Genomic DNA, 18,250 nt, shown 5'->3' with positions numbered 1-18,250 from the left:
ATGGGAGTAACTGATGTCAACTCACCTGAAAATTTACAATCCCATTGGCAGCAGTGCTGTTATCTTGCTTGTATAACGTGCTTAGGGACACAGCCTTTTTCAGTGTTTTCTGGTGGGTGTATATGAGAACTTTCTCTCATATGGAATGAAGCATAGAAAAACGAAGCAGATTTCAAATAAGTTTAACATTCCCTTCATTAATCTTATTTGTGCATTACAAAAAATGGAATACTCACAAGAAATGGCCCAGTGCAGTAGTACCTTGATTAATATCAAAAAAACATCTCCGGATACTTAACTTTTCCTTTTATTTACACCTGTATTCAATAGGATGCAAGTTCAATGCTCCAAACAAATTTTTTCCTACACCTGCACTTCAAGTGTTAGCTGGAAATTCTTTTCTGAACACAGGGAGAGTTTCTCCTGACTATTGGTGACCAGAGCCTCTGCAAAGCTGCTAAAGGGGCGAGCAGTTGGCTGCAATTACAGTGGGGACCTTTTGTCCTGGGCTGAATGGCAGGTCGTCAGATGGTCATTATGGGCTACTTTGGGTTTAAAGATTGAACTAGATAGTGCATGACGAAAAGACTGAAATCTGTCACTTTGCTTAGTCATTCAGCCCAATTCATTCATTGCTTTCCTTTTCATAGGGCAGAAGCCACTTATTCAAAAACACCTGCTCCTAATGAAAAAAAATCTAGAGGATAAAGGTTACTTTTCAACGCTCTCTCTTTTATTTATTTTTAAAAAAATTGGTTTAGGCTCAAATTTCATTCCTCCTGTATTTCGGTTTGTGCTGTGCCTGACACACAAAAGTGCTGATCCTGCCTGGGATCTGTGCATGCCCTCAATAAGGAACTTCAAAACTAATATTAGTAATTTTAAGTGGTGTCTTTGAGGGTGTTCTATTTCTCTGGCAATGTATTTTTAAACTCATCTCTTTTCAAATACTTCATTTTTTCCCTTCCTGCTTTGATCAGCCTCCTGTTTGCTGTTGTAAAATGATCTTTCATTCATTCTTGCAATCAATTATATATGGTTACTTTAGAATCAGTGCAGCTCACCCTCCAATTTCAGCTCTCAGAGCTGCTGTTAGTTTACGTCATGCATTTAGCTCACAAAAGCTGCAAAATGCCAGTCCCTCTGCATGTTCTCAATCATTTCACCCTTATAAGGTTTCCTTGCAAAGTGTAACGTCTGGAATGAAACTGGTAGATATGACTTTGCACCAAATAGGGAATACTGCTGATCCCAAGAAAAGGTTATAGTGTCCTAAGACTGGTGTACCATAATTGTCTTAAAACAATGAAGAATATTTTTGACAGTACTAATTTTGCTGAAGAAAACAGACAGTAGATTTAAATAAAATGCAAATAAATAAAATGTTTCTGAAAAATTAGAGAGCCATTTTATTAAAAACAAAGAGTTTATCATCTAGGAAGCAGTCAAGGAGACCTTGAATAATTAGTCAGTATGTTCCTGTAATGCTTGGCTAATGATTTTTCTTAGATATAGTTCTAAATTAAGTAGGACTTGGTATTACATAAGTCTCTATTTCAAATGTAAAATATGCTTCAAAAATCCCAGGGAAAGATTTTTGGCTGTCAAAAGACGGAACAGGCTAAATTCTGCTTTAGCAGAAATGTTTTTAAGGTCAGAACATTAATTTGTCTGTAACAAAGCTGCTCACTGATAATTTCCACAAAGGTTTCTTGCCATCCAAAGGACAGCAAGACCTCTCCCCCAAGCCCAGTGCTTCATTCTTTAAACCTTTCTGTATCTACTTACTTGAGCAAGTAGATTAGTATAATACAACAGGACAGAGCAGTATCGTTCACTTGGATCTTTGAAGATAACAAGCCCAACTGCCTACTAAGTGCAGGGCTATATCAGAACCCCACAAAAAATTCCTACTACTGCAAGATACAGATGTGACAAGCCTCAAAATAATTGTGTGAAACAAAACATCACAGCTTACAGCAGGCATAAGGGTAGCAGGAAAGCAAAGGTGGCCTCATCTTTGATCTGCTCCAAAAAAGGAACAAATTCCCTTTGGGACATGCAGACTATTGCCCTTCCCTGTGCTACAAGTGACTGAACATCTCAGGAAGCAGATGTGTTGTCCACATGCTGGATAACACTGTGAAGGCATGATGTTTGCTAGGTACGTTCTTGGACTACGCAGTTCTAGACCGTGCTGTGCTTCGGAGGTCCAGCAGAGCATGAAAGACATTTCTGAGATCTCCATTATTGATATTTAGGCTGTTTACTAGAGCAAAAAGAGACAGCACCATGCTTATTACTTTATTTAGGCCTAACCTTATGAGAATACTTAGCATAGAGAAGGAATTTAGCACCTGTTGTACTACAGCATGAAGAAGTAGTCTGAACTTCATGGAAACTGGAAGCTCTTTAAAGATCAATAAAAGCTCACATACTTTAAAGACCCTTTATGCTGCCAGGATGCCTGAAAATGATGACCCTTGAGGTTCAGATGCTCTCCTACTGCTTGCAAAAGAGTCTGTGCTTAACGCTAATTACTGAAAATAGTCCATTTTCAGCAGTCTGTCTGCTCTTGGTAATTTCAGGAGATCACAGGTCTTTGTAAGAAGGATTCACTGCACCAGGTTTAGGAACAGGGTTCCTGCTGTTTGAAGGTACCCTCAAAGACACTGGGAGATGTTGGCAGACATTAAACATTGTCTAGATGAAATCTTCCACTCCAGAAGTCTCTAAACCTGTGCAAGCTGGAAGAGAGAGCCTAGAAACAGATGTGTAAAATAGGGTCATCAAGAAGCATTTATTTATTGTTCTAAAGGACGTGGTTTAGTTGGGAAACATTGGTGGTAGGTGGATAGTTGGACTGGATGATCTTGAAGGTCTTTTCCAGCCTTGGTGATTCTATGATTCTATGGTATGTCCATACACTGTTCATACTCCCTTTGTGTAAGCATCTGCTGTCAGAAATAGGATCCTGTGCTGGATCCAACTCTATTCTACCATCCTGCATTTAGGATAAACATTTTCATATTTCTATGCTATATTCATTTCTCAGCAGTCTCAGGACAGCTGAAGTTCTCAAAATTTTTTGGGGGATGCCTTCTGAGAGAATGAATGGGAAGGATGTATTTAGACTGTGAAGTCAGTGATAGGGCATGATATGATGTGAGTCTACATAATTAATTGTTGCATTAAACTCCACCTTGGAGAGAAGCTGAATATCTTGATATTTCATGCTGTAATGAAGTACTCTTTGGTGCACTAAAGGTGTCTATTAATTAGGTCATGCCTCTTACACCCATGTGGCCAGCTTTTCTGCATATCTCACCAGTATACTACTGACTTCAGAACTGGGCAAACTCTTTGCAATGAATGGCTCATTCAGCCATTTCTCCCTCTTCCCTTCCTTGATTGCCTGCTAACAACTCAAGATATTGCTAAAGAGATAAACTGAAGGATTAATCATTCACAAGTAATTAGATTTTTCAAACATAGACAAATGTTTGAACATATGTGATAGTGATCTTTGATAACTGTGTCTTTGTATGCGCACTTGCAGTGTAAAAAGAAAGCTGCAGAACTAAAACATAATCACTCCTACTGCCATTTTAATACAAATGCGAGTAACATGGAATGAGCTGAGCTGTTCAGTTCATTTAGATCTCAGACTTCTTTCTAGATTCTCATTTGCAACATGCAACTGTATAGCATTGTCTGTCTCTTCCTTGTTGTACACAATGGTTTGTGCCATTTTTCGACTGTCTCTCATGGATTCCTATGCCATATATTGTGGCAACTGGAAAGATTAGATATGTTCTCAGTAGAACACACTTTGGTTCCTTGTCTCTTTGCGTTATTGGTGAAAAGAAGTGCTTCTAGGGGGGGTAGTTTAAAGGCTCCTTGTGCAGTAATGCCCCTCTACTGATTGTGTAAGGATTTGCACAGGGGCCATGTGTCTTCAGGCAATTGGGAATTAGAAATATGTGACATGGTATTCTGGTGGATTCTGGGTGGGCATTTCAGTCCTTTCAGCTTTCAAAAGATTCAGTCATATATAAGGGAATAGTTGGAGAATAGTGATGGATGTTGTGTCCTTTTGCACAACAGTTCAATGATTTGGCTGCATGTACATCAGGATCATCAGCTCTCCTGAACTGTTTTCCAGTTTGTACTTGCTGCTTAGGAGATTCCTTGTTCCTGATGGTAAGTGCAGACTGTTGGAATTGATAATCCCCATGTGAAAGGCATGTTATGGGCACTGGAAATTGTTGAAATGCAAGAATTGAAGGCTGAGGGCTAGCAGGATCCTGTCCCCATAACCTGGTGTTCAGGCTGCTTTGTCAGGAGAGATTTTAAAGATGTGGGTTTGTACCAAGGGCTATCCATCCATTTTTTTCTATGATTGTCTGTTTAAAAGGCACAGGCAGCATGAGAGAGACAGAAAGAGAGAGCATGCAGATATCCCACTTCTTTGTAGTTAATTGGGTGAAGGGATTTCTCTGTTTCTGACTTCACCTAAAGTATAACATAGGACAGAACCGACACCATATGTTTAAAAAATATTTAAGGCTGTGATAATATGGTAGTATTAGGTGTTTAGAAATTCTGTGTTCACTATTGCTGCTTCTGGCAGATAAAGAGGGAGTTTGTGTTAACATAATAAGGTGTATTATTATTCCTTACAGTGTATTGGAATGTAAAGGGAAACTAGCTTTCCATTACCTTTCGAAAATAATTCTGGTATTGTTAGTAGGATATGCTTGTCATGACCATGTATAGAGAAAGCTATGACATAGGTTCTTCATGCTAAATAATGATTTGGGTTTTAAAATTCTTTTTCCTTGCGTTATATGGAAGTATATATGAAGTAGGCATATATATTCACTCCACTACCTTTCAAAGCACAGTTAAAACAAGTGGGGCATTCTTTTATGTTCACACTCAGCTTTTGATTCTCACGGTGGCAAAGTATACTATTTTTTTAACACGAGCGGTAAGCCAGTTAAGCCTATCAGGAGGTATATTCAAGTCCCTAAGTATTCGTGGATGTATATGACAATCTACCAGGTCAGAGTCTTTTAAAAGGCCTGCAGTTATTTCCAGAGGGCACCCAAATTTTTCAGTCTTTGAAACATATTGTGTTTTAATGCTCTTAAGATAGAGTGCTCTGATTTAAATAAGAAGTCTTTAAAGCTTCTTTCAGTGTGCATTATTATCTGGTATTCTTGCAGAACTATGTTTTGTAGACGTAAGAAGCAAATCCTGTGTCCTACACAGGTAAAATAAGTATCTCAAATTAGAGAAAACTGTATAAACAGCAAAATGGACCTTTAAGATATTCTCAGTTTGCCAATATAGTTACACATGTGCTCACTACCTAGCTGTCTCTTCAGAAACATGCTTTGAAGCTACAAATTTACCTCTGCAGAAATTTCTAGAGCTGTAGACAAAACATTTGTTTGCACTTGCTGAGTTGATTGGAATTGAGGGAAGACAGAGAAGAAAGACTAATTTCAGTAGTCAACTGAGTTAAATATTTTTTTTCTTACTGATAAGCACAGCCTAAGTAGTAAAATTCTTCAAGTAACCCGACTGCCTTGTTGAGTTACAACAATTACCTTCATTCAAAATTACTGAATAAATATGAACACCTCATTGTAGTTTGAGAAAGGAATCATTTTCTCCATTCCAACTTATTTACATGTCCTTTATTTTGGTGCCAGACACTGAAACTCTACATTCTTCTGCACACGCAATTGCTTATGCTCAGTTTCAGGCCACAGTGTGAGAGTGTCTGTGTGCAAACATCATTTGCATGTCACAGTGTAAAATGTGCAGGCTTTGAAAGTATGGCTCCAGGTATTTACTGTGCAAGGAAAAAAAAAGAAAGTTTTTGTTTTTGAAGCCCTAGTCTGAAATGCTGCTTTTGCTAATTGAGTAATACTAGGTAATACGCGTAACAAGGCTCTCATCTAGCAAAATACCTCAGTATATTCTTGATTTTAAGTAGATGCAAAATCTCTGTCTGATTTTAAGTAGATGCAAAAATCCCACTGCAGTGGGAAACCTTGTTTAACATTAACATTGTATTAACTACCTTGCTTCTTAACTTGCTTGTCTGAAACACCGTTTTAATAAAATTCCGGTTTAGAAGAAGTCTTCCCATCCAGCCTGTAAAAAATGAAACGCTTTTTTAAAAATCTAATGTTTTTTTTTTTAAACTTAATTAGTACAGACCCTTCAAAATAAATAAAGGAGAAAGTGTCCTAATTATTCACTGCTTTGAAGAGCACACCAGAGTAAATGCTACAATTTAAAATGCAACTTCAGGTGAACTAAAGTGTCTGAATAAATAGAGAAAAGTCTTGTATTGACCTTGTAAGGGTGTAGTCAGTGGGATCTAACACCAATAAAGCACAAATGAGCGGCTGTTAATGGAAGAAAGATGTGCCTAAGCCAACCAAAAGCAACAGCAACACCACATACTCCAGTTTGTTGTACTGGAGAACACTGGTAAGATAAAGGATGCAGAAGAATGACCTGTCCAAACACCTGCTCATCTGAAATCTTTGTCCACCAGTAAATCAGGAATCACTGAGTTGGCCATTCCATGACTTATCACATAGGGGTTGTTTGTCTCTGGAAAAAAAAAATTCCTTCTGCAAAGTGTCAAAGGAAAGGGAGGTGGGTAGAAGGGAGGTGGGTAGGATCATGTGAGAAGAAAGTATTCCTGTAACCACTTATGTAGAAGCTGTGTTGTTTGCAGATGCATTTCTTTTCCTCCTTGTATTGGTGGAGGCATGTTTGTGAATAGTCATGTATTAAATCAGAGAACAGGTGGAAGATTGTGCTTGTGGTTTTGAGTGAAATCAGACTGGCTGATATTGTTGGCCTGGTTTGTTTGTCCTGAGCTCAGATCTTAAGGCTACTATATTTCAGAGAAGTATACAAGACTATCATTTATATTTTACACGTATCAGTGTTGTCAGTATTTTGCTCCAGCTAAGGTTCGAACTGAAGAGACAGGTTGGTGGATCTGAGTTTTTAACAGGAAAATGAATGGTATCACTGACAAAACTGTGCGTTACTTTCTTTCTACTTTTGCTCTTTTGCCTATATGCCTTTTTCACAGCAGCTGCAGTATTTTTCCTCAGTTTCTTGTATTCTCCTCTGGGGCAGAGCCTAGGCTGCCATCTCTGAGGCCGTCTGCAGATTTCCCCATTCTGCTATTATGTGAATACTCAGCTGTCTCACTGAAGAAATTCTTTTTGTTCTACATCATTAAGTACTGATTCCTGCTGCTATTATGACAGATCACTTTACAGGCATCTATAAGGGGACCTGACTGTGATTTAACAATGGAATAAAAGAATATTCTAGGGCAAGATGGTTTGAATTTATAATATTTTAGCATTGACAAATAAAAGACTCAAAATGTTGAATGCTCATTTTGAGGTTTATATTTTCATAAGGTGAAGTAGGGTCTATTTTAGAGTTGAGTAATTTGGTGTGCACGAATAGAATTTGTAATACTTATCCAGGCAGTGTGTCTTGGGGACAACTGGCAGTTGGTCCCTCCCCATTCTATGAGTATAGTAGGTTAGAAGGAAATTCAGAAGACTGGCTTGTTATAAGCAGGATGCAGAAGAAAGAAAAAGGCTTCCATAAAAGGCTTGAGTGGTAGCCACTAGTGAAGGCATAGAAATGGCCTAAATGACCTGGCACTTTTTATTCCAAAGTCCTTCCTAACGTGGCTCTAAGCTTCCTGCAGACTGCTAACTCTGTGTAAGAGTTATTTAATAAAAACTGACTACATGGAACAGGTTGCCCAGAGAATTGGTGGATGCCTTGTCCCTGCAGACATCCAAGGTCAGTCTGGAGGATCTCTGAGCACCCTGATCTAGATGTAGGTGCTCCTGTTCATTGCAGGGGAGTTGGACCAGATGACTTTTAAAGTCTTTTCTGACTCAAGCAATTCTATGCTTCTGTGATAGCTCTCTCCATTTCTGGCTGCATTGGAGCACCTTGTAGCCAGGAGTTTAAGCCCATATACCCAATACTTTTTCCTATCTTAATATGTGGTAATACTTTCTTACATGGAAAGAGTGCGTTTTGAAAAATTCCTGCTTTCTTTGCTCATGTTGAAAGAACACTGAAACTTGATAGAGGGACAAATCTCATGCCTATTCACATGTGCAAACGGATTTGAAAATGTCACCCTGGCCTATGTCTTAAATTTTCTGTAATGCTTTTAAAAGGACAACATAACATGTAAACTGATAGAATTACATGCCAGTGAGACCTCCTTTGAAATAGGCTGTAGTACTAGAGTGCTGCCTAGACCATAAATGTGAGACCCTATGGTGTCCTGTGGCTGAAACATGCTGTACATGCTCTTTTTATCCTAATGGTTATTTTTCGTCTTAAGCTTTTATTTGTCTTTTATGTGTCTGTGTGGTTTTTTTAGCCTAGCCATTTCGGTAGTGCTGTGTCATTTGCAACAAAACGTTTTGTCTGTCTTCATATTTTGGAGTTTATTTTGTGGATGACGTGGTGAGGAGATGCTCATGGCATGGCAGCACATAATCTCCTGAATAAGGAACTCCCCAGTAGTGACTCTACATCATTCCTTGTAGCAGAGCCTGTTGTTTCATTCTATTTAGCTTTATATCAATTCTGGCTATATCAAAAGCTGCCTGAAGAAAAATTGGTTCTGCTACGGGGGGGAAAAATAGGTAGCATTATTCCATGTGTATGTTCCCACACCGGAAAGCCTCTTGGCTGGATTTTCTACTTCACTGTCACAAACCCCATCAATCTCTTTAACTTCTTCAGAAGGGAGGATTTGCAGGTTAACCGTTTGGAAACACAAATATGGATAAAACCAGATGCACAGAAGACAGATGTGGACTTTTCAGAAATTCTTAATGCTATACAAGAAAGTAAGTTATTACTTGGATGTAAAATCAATTAGATGGTCAAATAAATCAATTGAGATACATTGAAATTATAACTACAAATATTACTACATACAAATTAACAGACTGAATGATAAGTGAATACTTGTCACAAAAATCTGTGAAAAAGTTCAGTGAGCTATTGAAAAGCTCACTGAATATTAAAGCCACTCAGATATATTTTACTGAGATTTGGATTATTATGTACATAAGAATTCCAGCAGTATATATTTCCTATGCAGAAACAATGAGAAATATTGAGTCACGTTACTTTAATCCATTCTTGACATTCTTAAATACCTCTGTGAATTATTATTATAATATATGTATCCTTCAGTCTGAGACCTAAGACTGGATTTGAACTTCCATGTTTTTACAGAGTACTGGAGTATATTCATATTTTTGCACAAGGTAGATTTTGGGATCAGAAGTAATGAGTTTTTCATGACAACTGAACTCCTGCTTAAGGAAGGAAGACAGACAAAGGGGAATGATTTCAAACTAATAAAGGGAGAGTTTAGGTTAGATGTCCAGGGGAAAATTTTCACTGAGAGAGTGGTGAGGTGCTGGCACAGGCTGCTCAAAGAGATTGTGGATGCCCAATCCCTGGAGGTGTTCAAGGCCAGGTTGGATGGGGCCATCCTTCTCACATGCAATTGCAGGATAAATGTCAAGATTTATGTTAGAAAAAACACTGGTTTGTTTAACAAAGGCTGAAGACACCCTCACCCACCCCAAAGATTGATGCAACTCTGGAATCTAAATTAATCTGGAATTTCAGTGAGAATTTTCCATAATATGTTGAAAAATCTTGTGCTAGCCAAGGATCAAAGCGCATGGTATGGTGACATTGATAGCTGGTTTCCTGTTTCCCTTTTTTCCAATTTTAAACTTTGAATTTTGCATAGCAACTTTCTAAAGCTACTTAATAAAGCTAATAGCTTTCTAAAGCTAATAGCAACTTACATTATTAATTACTATAAGACACAAAAGAATGAATCTGCACTTTGTTTTTTTTCATAAGAATCAGTAACCATACAGTGGTGAAATCAGGTCCCATGATCAATTTGGAGATGGAAGGGAAACTCAGTTTGCAAAATGACAGTAGTGATCATTTGATAATGAATCCCCTGATTACTTAAATTGTATTTTTAGAGTGAATTCTATGTTTTGTAAACTGAAAATTTTTCCCGTCAGGAATGCCACTAATATGCCATTGCTCAGATAGAGGCCTGGGACGAGTTGTGGTTGTGGACTGGAGTAGCTGAAAAAATACTATCATCTTTCAGAGTCTGAATACACAAGATAGATAAACAAAGATAAACAGATTCTCAGGGAAGTTACTACATTTTTATACAAGAAATTGTTATTTTCTCCATTTCAGGCATGAGGGTGATTTAATTGAAGCAGTTAGATGCCAAGATTAGAATTATTAGCAGTGTTTTTCCAAACTGAATTCTTCCTGTATGGCCACATCTCAACTTGGTACTATGTCATATTTTAATGGTGTACTCTCTGATTCAAGAGGGCACAGATTTACTTACATCCTCAAATGTTAAACTTTTAGATAAAACCTCCAGTTACTTTTATAAGTATGTTCTCTTTCTGTGGTGATAAAAACAGAGTTCATCTAATTCAGATGCAGAGGTTTGCAATGAAGATATCAACATCTCAGTTCAGTATGTAAGTGCCTTTTATAGTTAGTGGAAAGTAACAAGGATGTCTAGATCTCAATTTGTCTCAATCTGAAGTAGGTGGCTAATACAGATTAGGTGACCCACGACTTTAAAGTGGGTATTTTTCTCTGTTACCTGCAAATGGAATTTAGGGAGATAAACTAACTTAAATCAGTATTACAGCTTAGACACAAAATTCTGCACTGTGGATATATACGTTTAAGTGAATTTTACCCTATGTAAAGCATTTGGAAGTATGTAAAGTATTTGGAAGTGATTCTTGGATATAATATGAAGAAGGCTTCAAAATTGTTTTAGCAATGTGAATATCATTTCAAAACTAAAAAGCATTGCACAAAGAGTCTTCTAAGAATTACCATTTTGATTTAAAGATGATTTTAGAGCCATTTGAAAAGGATGTGAATTTTACAGCCTTGGAGACAATGTTTTTTCTTTATCCAGAACAGACACAATTGCTGCTGGGAAATTAACTTCTATAACATTCAGACACATTCTTTTGTGGAAAGATATTTTGTAAAGTCTTGCTACATGTCCAATGGAATGTCTTATAAACTGCAGTCCTATGAACAGCGAACAATTACAATAAAATAAACTTAAATATTATTTCCAAGGTGGTTGCTTGGAATAGTGATTGTTACTTTTGATCCCAGGTGTTGTTAGCATTGAATGAAAATTTTAAAAGGCTAATGATTTACTTTAATAATGACATTTTTTACCATGAGTTTCCTGAGCATTTTACTTTTCAGGAGCCATGTTGTGTAAATTTAGGTAGCTAGTAAGTCCTTCCATTTGGAAAACTCTAAATGTAATTATTCGAGAGTAGAGGTTTGTTGTTGTTATTGTTTTATAAATGATTAATTACTTAAAACAAACAGTTTGCTCTGAAGCTCTTTATTTTTTTCTGCCCTCCTTATTCTTTCTTAGACTGAGAATGAAGATAGTTATTGTATTACATATATATACTTCCATGTGAATGTACTGATATTATAAAAGAACTAAAAGTCACTTCTAATGCTTCAGAGCTAAATTCTGTGTTTTACTACCACAATTCATGCTTGAATCTTAAACATGTATTTCCAAAATTTTCATCTAAGTGCTTCACAGTTTCCTCTTCACAGCAGTATATTCAGAAATTATCAGTAGTCTATAAGAGGCAGTCAAGAAACAATCTTTCCTTATCTTAAAATGGCTATAAATATGCACTGTAAAGTAGAGGGTTGCACTGGGTGTAAAACTGCCAAAGGGGATGATGCACCTGTTCTGCACCCTGGGTCAAGGTCAGACCATGGGCTTGCAGGTGGCACAGGGAGCTGGAGCCCAGCCCTGATGTGGCCTGGCTTGGACAGGGGCTGATGAGCCTCGGGGAGATGTAAGGATATGAGGCTGAAGCAGGTGGGGGAGCTCTGGGGGTCTGGCCAAGGCTAGACATGCCTAGGGGTGCCCTGACAAAAGCTGGCAAAGGCTTACATGGCTTTTTCCTAGTTATTGTTCTGAGAAGTTGGATGTCTTGCTGAAAAGTGGTAAATAGTTCTGTTAAAAAAAAAAAAAAAAGTTGTGATTTCAGAGCTCTTTTCATAAATTCCTGTGATTTGGTTCTTTCCACTGCCATTGCAGTAAAATCAAAACTAAAATATCTCTGGATTTCCAGTTTGCATTGATTCCTGAGAGGTTTAATAAAAACAAATCATTTTATTGTCTCATTTTTTCTCCTAGTCTGGAAATCATCTGTGATTTTCCTGAGACAGGGTAACAGATCACTGCATAGTTACAGAATTTGGCATTTCAAAAAGTTCTGGGCTGCCGTAGCTCTAGCATTCCCTCCATGCAGAAATATTTGTATCTGCCAGGCTCACTGGCTGCAGGAAAATGCTTGTATATAAAAATCCAACAGAAAGAAGCAAAAAAATAACCTGTAGTACAACAAAATGGAGGAGTCTTGGTTTTTCTGCAAAGCTACTCAAGCTTTGCAGTTCTCTGCAAAATAGTTTTGTTCTCAAGTTTTTTATTAAGAACTATTTTCCAATACTGGGAATTTTAAAATCAACCATTTTCACCATCCTCTTCCTGTAAAAAACTCTACACATATTATAAACATTGCTGTGAATAATTTTTAAAGAAATTCACTCTTCAGTGCAACCTGACAGACCTAAAAGTCTCCAAAGAGCACCTTCTGCAATATTGATTTATAACTTGTATTCCCCAAAACTAAAATATACTTGGTGGCAAAGTTTGACAATCAGTAATAAAGCTGTTAATTAACAGAAGCATCATCTCTGACCATACTTACATCTTGCCCCAGATAAGTCAACTTTCAGTTTTGAATGAAAGTTCTTATTTTTAGGCACCTTGAATTTTGAGTGCCTGTCTTCAGGATGGTAAGGGTGTAACTTTTGAGTGCTCTCTGTCCAGAGAGGCTTGTGGAACCATTGAGTTTCACAGGGATTCTTGCTTAGAATTTCCTAGAGTTCAGTTTCCAAGATATGTGATTCTGCTACATTTGTGTTAAAATGATTTGTATTCACACATTTTTTTAATTCCTCAAGGGATTCTGAATTTTCAACTCACTGATTTTTATTTTTTTTTTCCTACAAAGTGGAACATGAAGAGGGAAAATGAACATGCATAATGAAGCTGATCTAAAACCATAGGGGGGAGTTCTTGATATCTCCCATAGCAATGTACGTGCTGCTCTGCATTGGTATTAAATTTCATTGCCTAAAAAGATATCACCATATACCAGTACCAGTCTGCTTCTCAAATGAATGGTCAAAAGCATATAAATAATAAAAGTATTAGATATCATTCTGTTAGGATCATTGGATGATATATGTATTTATCATTGTCTGAAGGGAGCAGAGAAAGTGGAGCCCTGATGATGCCTTTAGCAGCAGTGTAGGAGTGAGTGCTCTTATTCATTGCAGTAGAATAGCCAAGTTAGGTAAAGCCAACAGAAGAGTTGCACTGGAAGTATCATCACCATTGCTGAAGTGAAGCAAAAAAGATTTGTGAGTTTTTAAATTATTTATTGACATTTGTGGCACAATATTTTATGAAATAATATTGTTTATTATCCAATGAGATTTGGGGTAGAAAAATGCTCTTAGCAAATGTTTCAGTCCCATGTTTAGTACCAGTAAGTGAAATAATAAGAGTGGATCTTCAAAAATAAAAGCAGCAAGGCAACTGAAGTATAAAGATCTCCGCATTCTCACCAGTAGCAAAACTTTCTGTGACTGGAAGAGGGTCATAGACAGTTGGATCACAGACAAGGTAGTTCAGAACATCTCTTCACTATTTATCCTGTTCATTGAAGCTTCCAACCAACAATCACCTGTGTACTATTGATATAAGTAGTTTTCCATTACTGGCAGTCCAGACAGGTCCTTGTAGCTAAGCTTCAAATCAATTCAAAGGTTTTTTTGTTCCAGTAGTTCTTTATGTTGAGTATTCTTCTCATTTGAACATTTGTGCAAAAACTGGTAGTGATCTACACCTAGATTATTATCTTATGAGATAGAATATTAAACTCCAAAATTGCTAAACTTGAGGATCAGTATGTTATCCTAAAAACATTTAATCTGGCACAAAATTTCTTGTTATACTGCCTAGATGGAGAATACATTCATAAAGCATTAAAAATTCTGAATTTCAATTAAAAATTACAGTGTTCATGTTAGTTCATTAGGTTTGATTAGATTTGTATCTAGTTTGGATGTGTATTCCTTTCTGTTGCTGCTGAAATTATTAGTGGCCTCATAAGTTAAAGTACTGTGATGTAAAATACAAGGTATGTTGTCAACATTGTCCTTATTGTGTGTGTACAAATGAAGAATTCTTGAAGCTTTTAATAGGATCTTCTTTTTTTTTTTAAATCTACCCACAGTTGTAGTAACAGACTTTAGATACTATACTAGGCAAGTGCAAAAGGGCAGCAGTGCTCACAGTGGACAGTAAAATAATAATACATGTAAACTGTAGCATAGATGCAAGTCCAGGACATGAAGAAATCTTTCCCTGCATTGTAAGAGTAAAGCACAAGTAATTTACAAAGTCTGTTGCATTGGAGATTTAAAGAAAAAAGATTTCTGAAACTAGGTCATAGCCCACTGAAGAAGGGAAAGGTGGAAAGGAGGTCACATAGCACTTATGATGGCTGGGGAACAGTTAATGTCCTTTAATTTCTGGCAGCTATTTACTCTCTCCACAGTAGAAGAATGTGTTTTTACACCTGCAGCCAGGAGTTAAAAATGGAGTACAGTTGCCATTAGCAATTAGAGATTTTTGTCTGTTATCTGTTAATATAAATTCACATCAACAGTAATGACAACTGCCTGTCACCTACTTAGGGGAACAGCAGAGAAGCAAAAGGGCCGGGGGTATACTGTACAACAGAAAAATGTGTCCAGTCAGTCAGATTAGCAAAACAGTGAGGAATGGTGGACTAGACAAATTTCTGCCAGGAATGAGTTAGGGGAAGAGGCTCAGCAGCTGCCTTTTGGGGGCCCCTTCCAAGACAACTCTGCTGTCATAATTCTGGGTTTTGCCTATGAAACATGAGGCTGGAGAGGTAAATGAAACCTCTGCGCAGCTGAGGCTTGATCCTCAACAAAGATATCTTTCTTCTCCCCACATGCAGCTCTTCACCATCCTTTCACTCAAGATCTGCAGCTTTGGAGTGCAGAGATAGACCCAGCTGGCTGCAGCCTACCTGTCCCATATCTCCATTCCCATGTCTTCTGTCCAGCAGCCCCTCAGTCTCTGAAGCCAATGGCCTTTATGTGGTACTGTAGAAGTGCAAAGCCACTCTGCCCACAGCTTCCCATTGTCTCCTGACTCTAAGCTTGAGTACAGTGCCAGCATTTAACGCATTCAAAGTCTTCCAATGCTTTTATTTTAATTACTATAAAATTATCATGACACAACGTTGCATAAAAGTTGGAAGAAATTAAACTCAGTAACTCAAGTTGTTGTGTTCAGTCACACATGGTGTGAGCTGACTGCTCCATGGGGGCTCCCCATTGGATTATCAGGGCAGTGCCCCATAGCCAGGGCCCACCCCACCACTGAGGTGGGAGCAGAGCAGCCAGGGAGCCTTGGGACAACTGCAACCCCATGCATTGGGCACCTCTCTGGGTACGGGCTGAGGCCAGGCCAGGACTTTAGCCTGCAGACTGGGGATCAAGGTTAGGACCAGTGAGGGACATCAGTGACAGACATGGACCTGGGGTGGGTAAGCAGGGCTACCCTGAGCACTGTCTGGGGCCTCTCCCCATGTACACCAGTGTCTTGGACCTGAGACCCACTGACAGGCTTCCAAAACAGGGGAATGTGGTCCAGGACCTTACGCCTCCTTGATTTTTATCAAGTTGGGGTTAACGTAGCATGACTGGAGGCTGGGCAATCAGTAATCTGAATATGTTAGCATTATATATATAAAAAGATGCCAAATTTGGTGAAAGTTATGATTAGCCAGGCTCACATATTCAGTGTCTTTCAAGTAGCAGTACTTATTTGAGATCTTCTGCCACAGATCTGTACAATTTCTAACTTGATATTTTGTGCAGTAGTTTAAAAATACCTTCCTCATTGAAAGCAATTTTTTGTGGCTGTGATAAAGAAAGCAATCCTTTAAGCCACTTATCCTAAGAGAATCCAAGGAAATAGCTAACAAATGTTTTATTGTGACAGTTGATTACTTATTTAAGATCAGAGAGATACTATGATATCCTAAATCTTCACCACTGCTCATCAGGAGATTTTAAACTTAACGTCATAGATACACCAGAACTAAAAAGCAGGATAACTGATAATGTGTTACACTCATCTTCATTTGGCTCGAATGTATTTAAACATATGTTTTTATCTTTGTTTTTTAGTAGCCAAGGATGTCAACATTTTTTTTGATGAGCTAGAAGGTGTGAACAGCCCTTCCAAAGATGATGATTCCCTGCTTCACCATGGTAACTTGACCAGTACTTCTGATGATGCCAGCAGGTTGGAAGTGGTGGGAGAGGTAAGACAGAAAATTATTAAAATAATGTTCACTATAAAAAGGGAATAAATGTGATTTCATTCAAAATCTCATTTTCAACAAGAGAAGATTTCCCTTATCGTAATCCATCTGGAGTATGGATGAAGGAGAAGCACTTGTAAATCTCATGAAAGGTGCTAGGTGTCAGATACACAACAATTTCCAATCAAGTAAAGAGCAGAACAGACTTCATGCATAATGTTGATTCATAGGACATACCAAGGAAGAATCATCATTCAGCACATAGTCTCTTTTAAATTATGTTATAATACAGGCAAAGCACTGTTAGGCTCGAGCATGAAAATTTGGGCCTTTCTGTGTCTTTTGGGCAGAAGGGAATGTGATACCTTTTAACTGTTCTAACTGCCTGTGAACGCTACGCCTACTTCAGGGAGTGAGGAGACCATGGACTCATCCCTGGCTCTAAGACCTCCTTTCACCTGCTTAAGACGAGTGACCACAACCAGACTACTTGGAGTGGTTACCTCCCAGCTGTGCCTGAGGATTTTTGGCAAAGTGCTGGTTGGCACAGGTTAGAACTGGAAGATGCCATGCTAACAACTAAGAAGAATGGAAGACCATAGGATATTGTTTAAGCCTCTGCCCCAAGTCTTTTGTTTAGTATCTTAGAAGGCATAGTTACAGACAATGACTTTTCCAGGAACTAGAGTGTTTTGTAGATTATGTAGGTTAAATAGGTTGTACCAAAAGTAATGCATCCTATTTATTCCCATGGAAACAACAACTGATACAGAGAGCACAATAAGACTATTTGATGGAGCAATTTTTCTTGTACTAGAAATTCAGCCCACAGAGAGTTACACTCCTAGAATGTTTAGACAGATAATTAGAGTGACAAAATTCATTCCACTGAGAGATGTGTTTGACCTTGCTCACAATTTCATCTTCCCCTTCCCTCACTGCTCTTTCACAGCCTCCCCTACAACCTACAAATGGCCCTCTTTACCTGCTTGAATTATAATACAGTAACCTGGCATGATATTTATGTGTAGTTTTTTGTGATCGTGTACCATGTGGTCTCTAACTAAAGGGCAGGGTTGAAAAGCACACAACTTTTGCATATTAAAGAGGAAAAGTGAGCAGAAAATGATCAGGAAGAGAAGTGATGAGAGAGAACAATATATGCTGCTGTTAATTTAACAGCAAAACCTTTTTCACCTGTTTGATGTACACTTTTTAGGTGTTTTAAAGGGAAAGGGAAAATGTCTGAAAATATTCCTACTTGAATAGGTTTATTTATTTATTTATTGCATAACCATAACTGAGGAAAAGAACCATATAGGTCAATTAGATGTATGAGAGAAAAAAAAAAAAAAAAAAAAAAAAAGCCGTGGCCTACCAAAAAAATAAAAAATAAAATTAAAAAAAAAAAGAGAGAAAGAAAGAAAAGAAAAAAGTTTTGAAGTCTATGGAGTCCCCAGATTTACTCCAGAAGAAAATTATTACATTTTTCAGATGTTCTTATTTCAATCCATAAAAATGAATGCATAATCCAAAAACCTTAGAGGAAAAAAAAAAAAAAAAAAGAACATAAAGTTTTCTTA

General features: G+C 37.7%; 1 protein-coding gene across 4 annotated transcripts in view; it reads left to right on the top strand.

Moving 5' to 3' along the window:
- Positions 1–18,250, top strand: part of ANO4 (anoctamin 4) — a 168,735-nt gene that overhangs the window by 58,327 nt on the left and 92,158 nt on the right. For all 4 annotated transcript variants that reach the window (XM_052669029.1, XM_052669028.1, XM_052669027.1 and 1 more), the window contains exon 3: positions 16,531–16,667. In XM_052669029.1, coding sequence (XP_052524989.1) covers positions 16,531–16,667 — 137 coding nt within the window. The remainder of the gene's footprint in view (positions 1–16,530; positions 16,668–18,250) is intronic.

Source organism: Tympanuchus pallidicinctus, unplaced genomic scaffold (genome assembly GCF_026119805.1).
Source record: "Tympanuchus pallidicinctus isolate F22 unplaced genomic scaffold, pur_lepc_1.0 scaffold8, whole genome shotgun sequence".
Taxonomy (NCBI): domain Eukaryota; kingdom Metazoa; phylum Chordata; class Aves; order Galliformes; family Phasianidae; genus Tympanuchus; species Tympanuchus pallidicinctus.
Note: the sequence above shows the minus strand (reverse complement) of the source record. Positions and strands in the feature narration are given on the sequence as shown.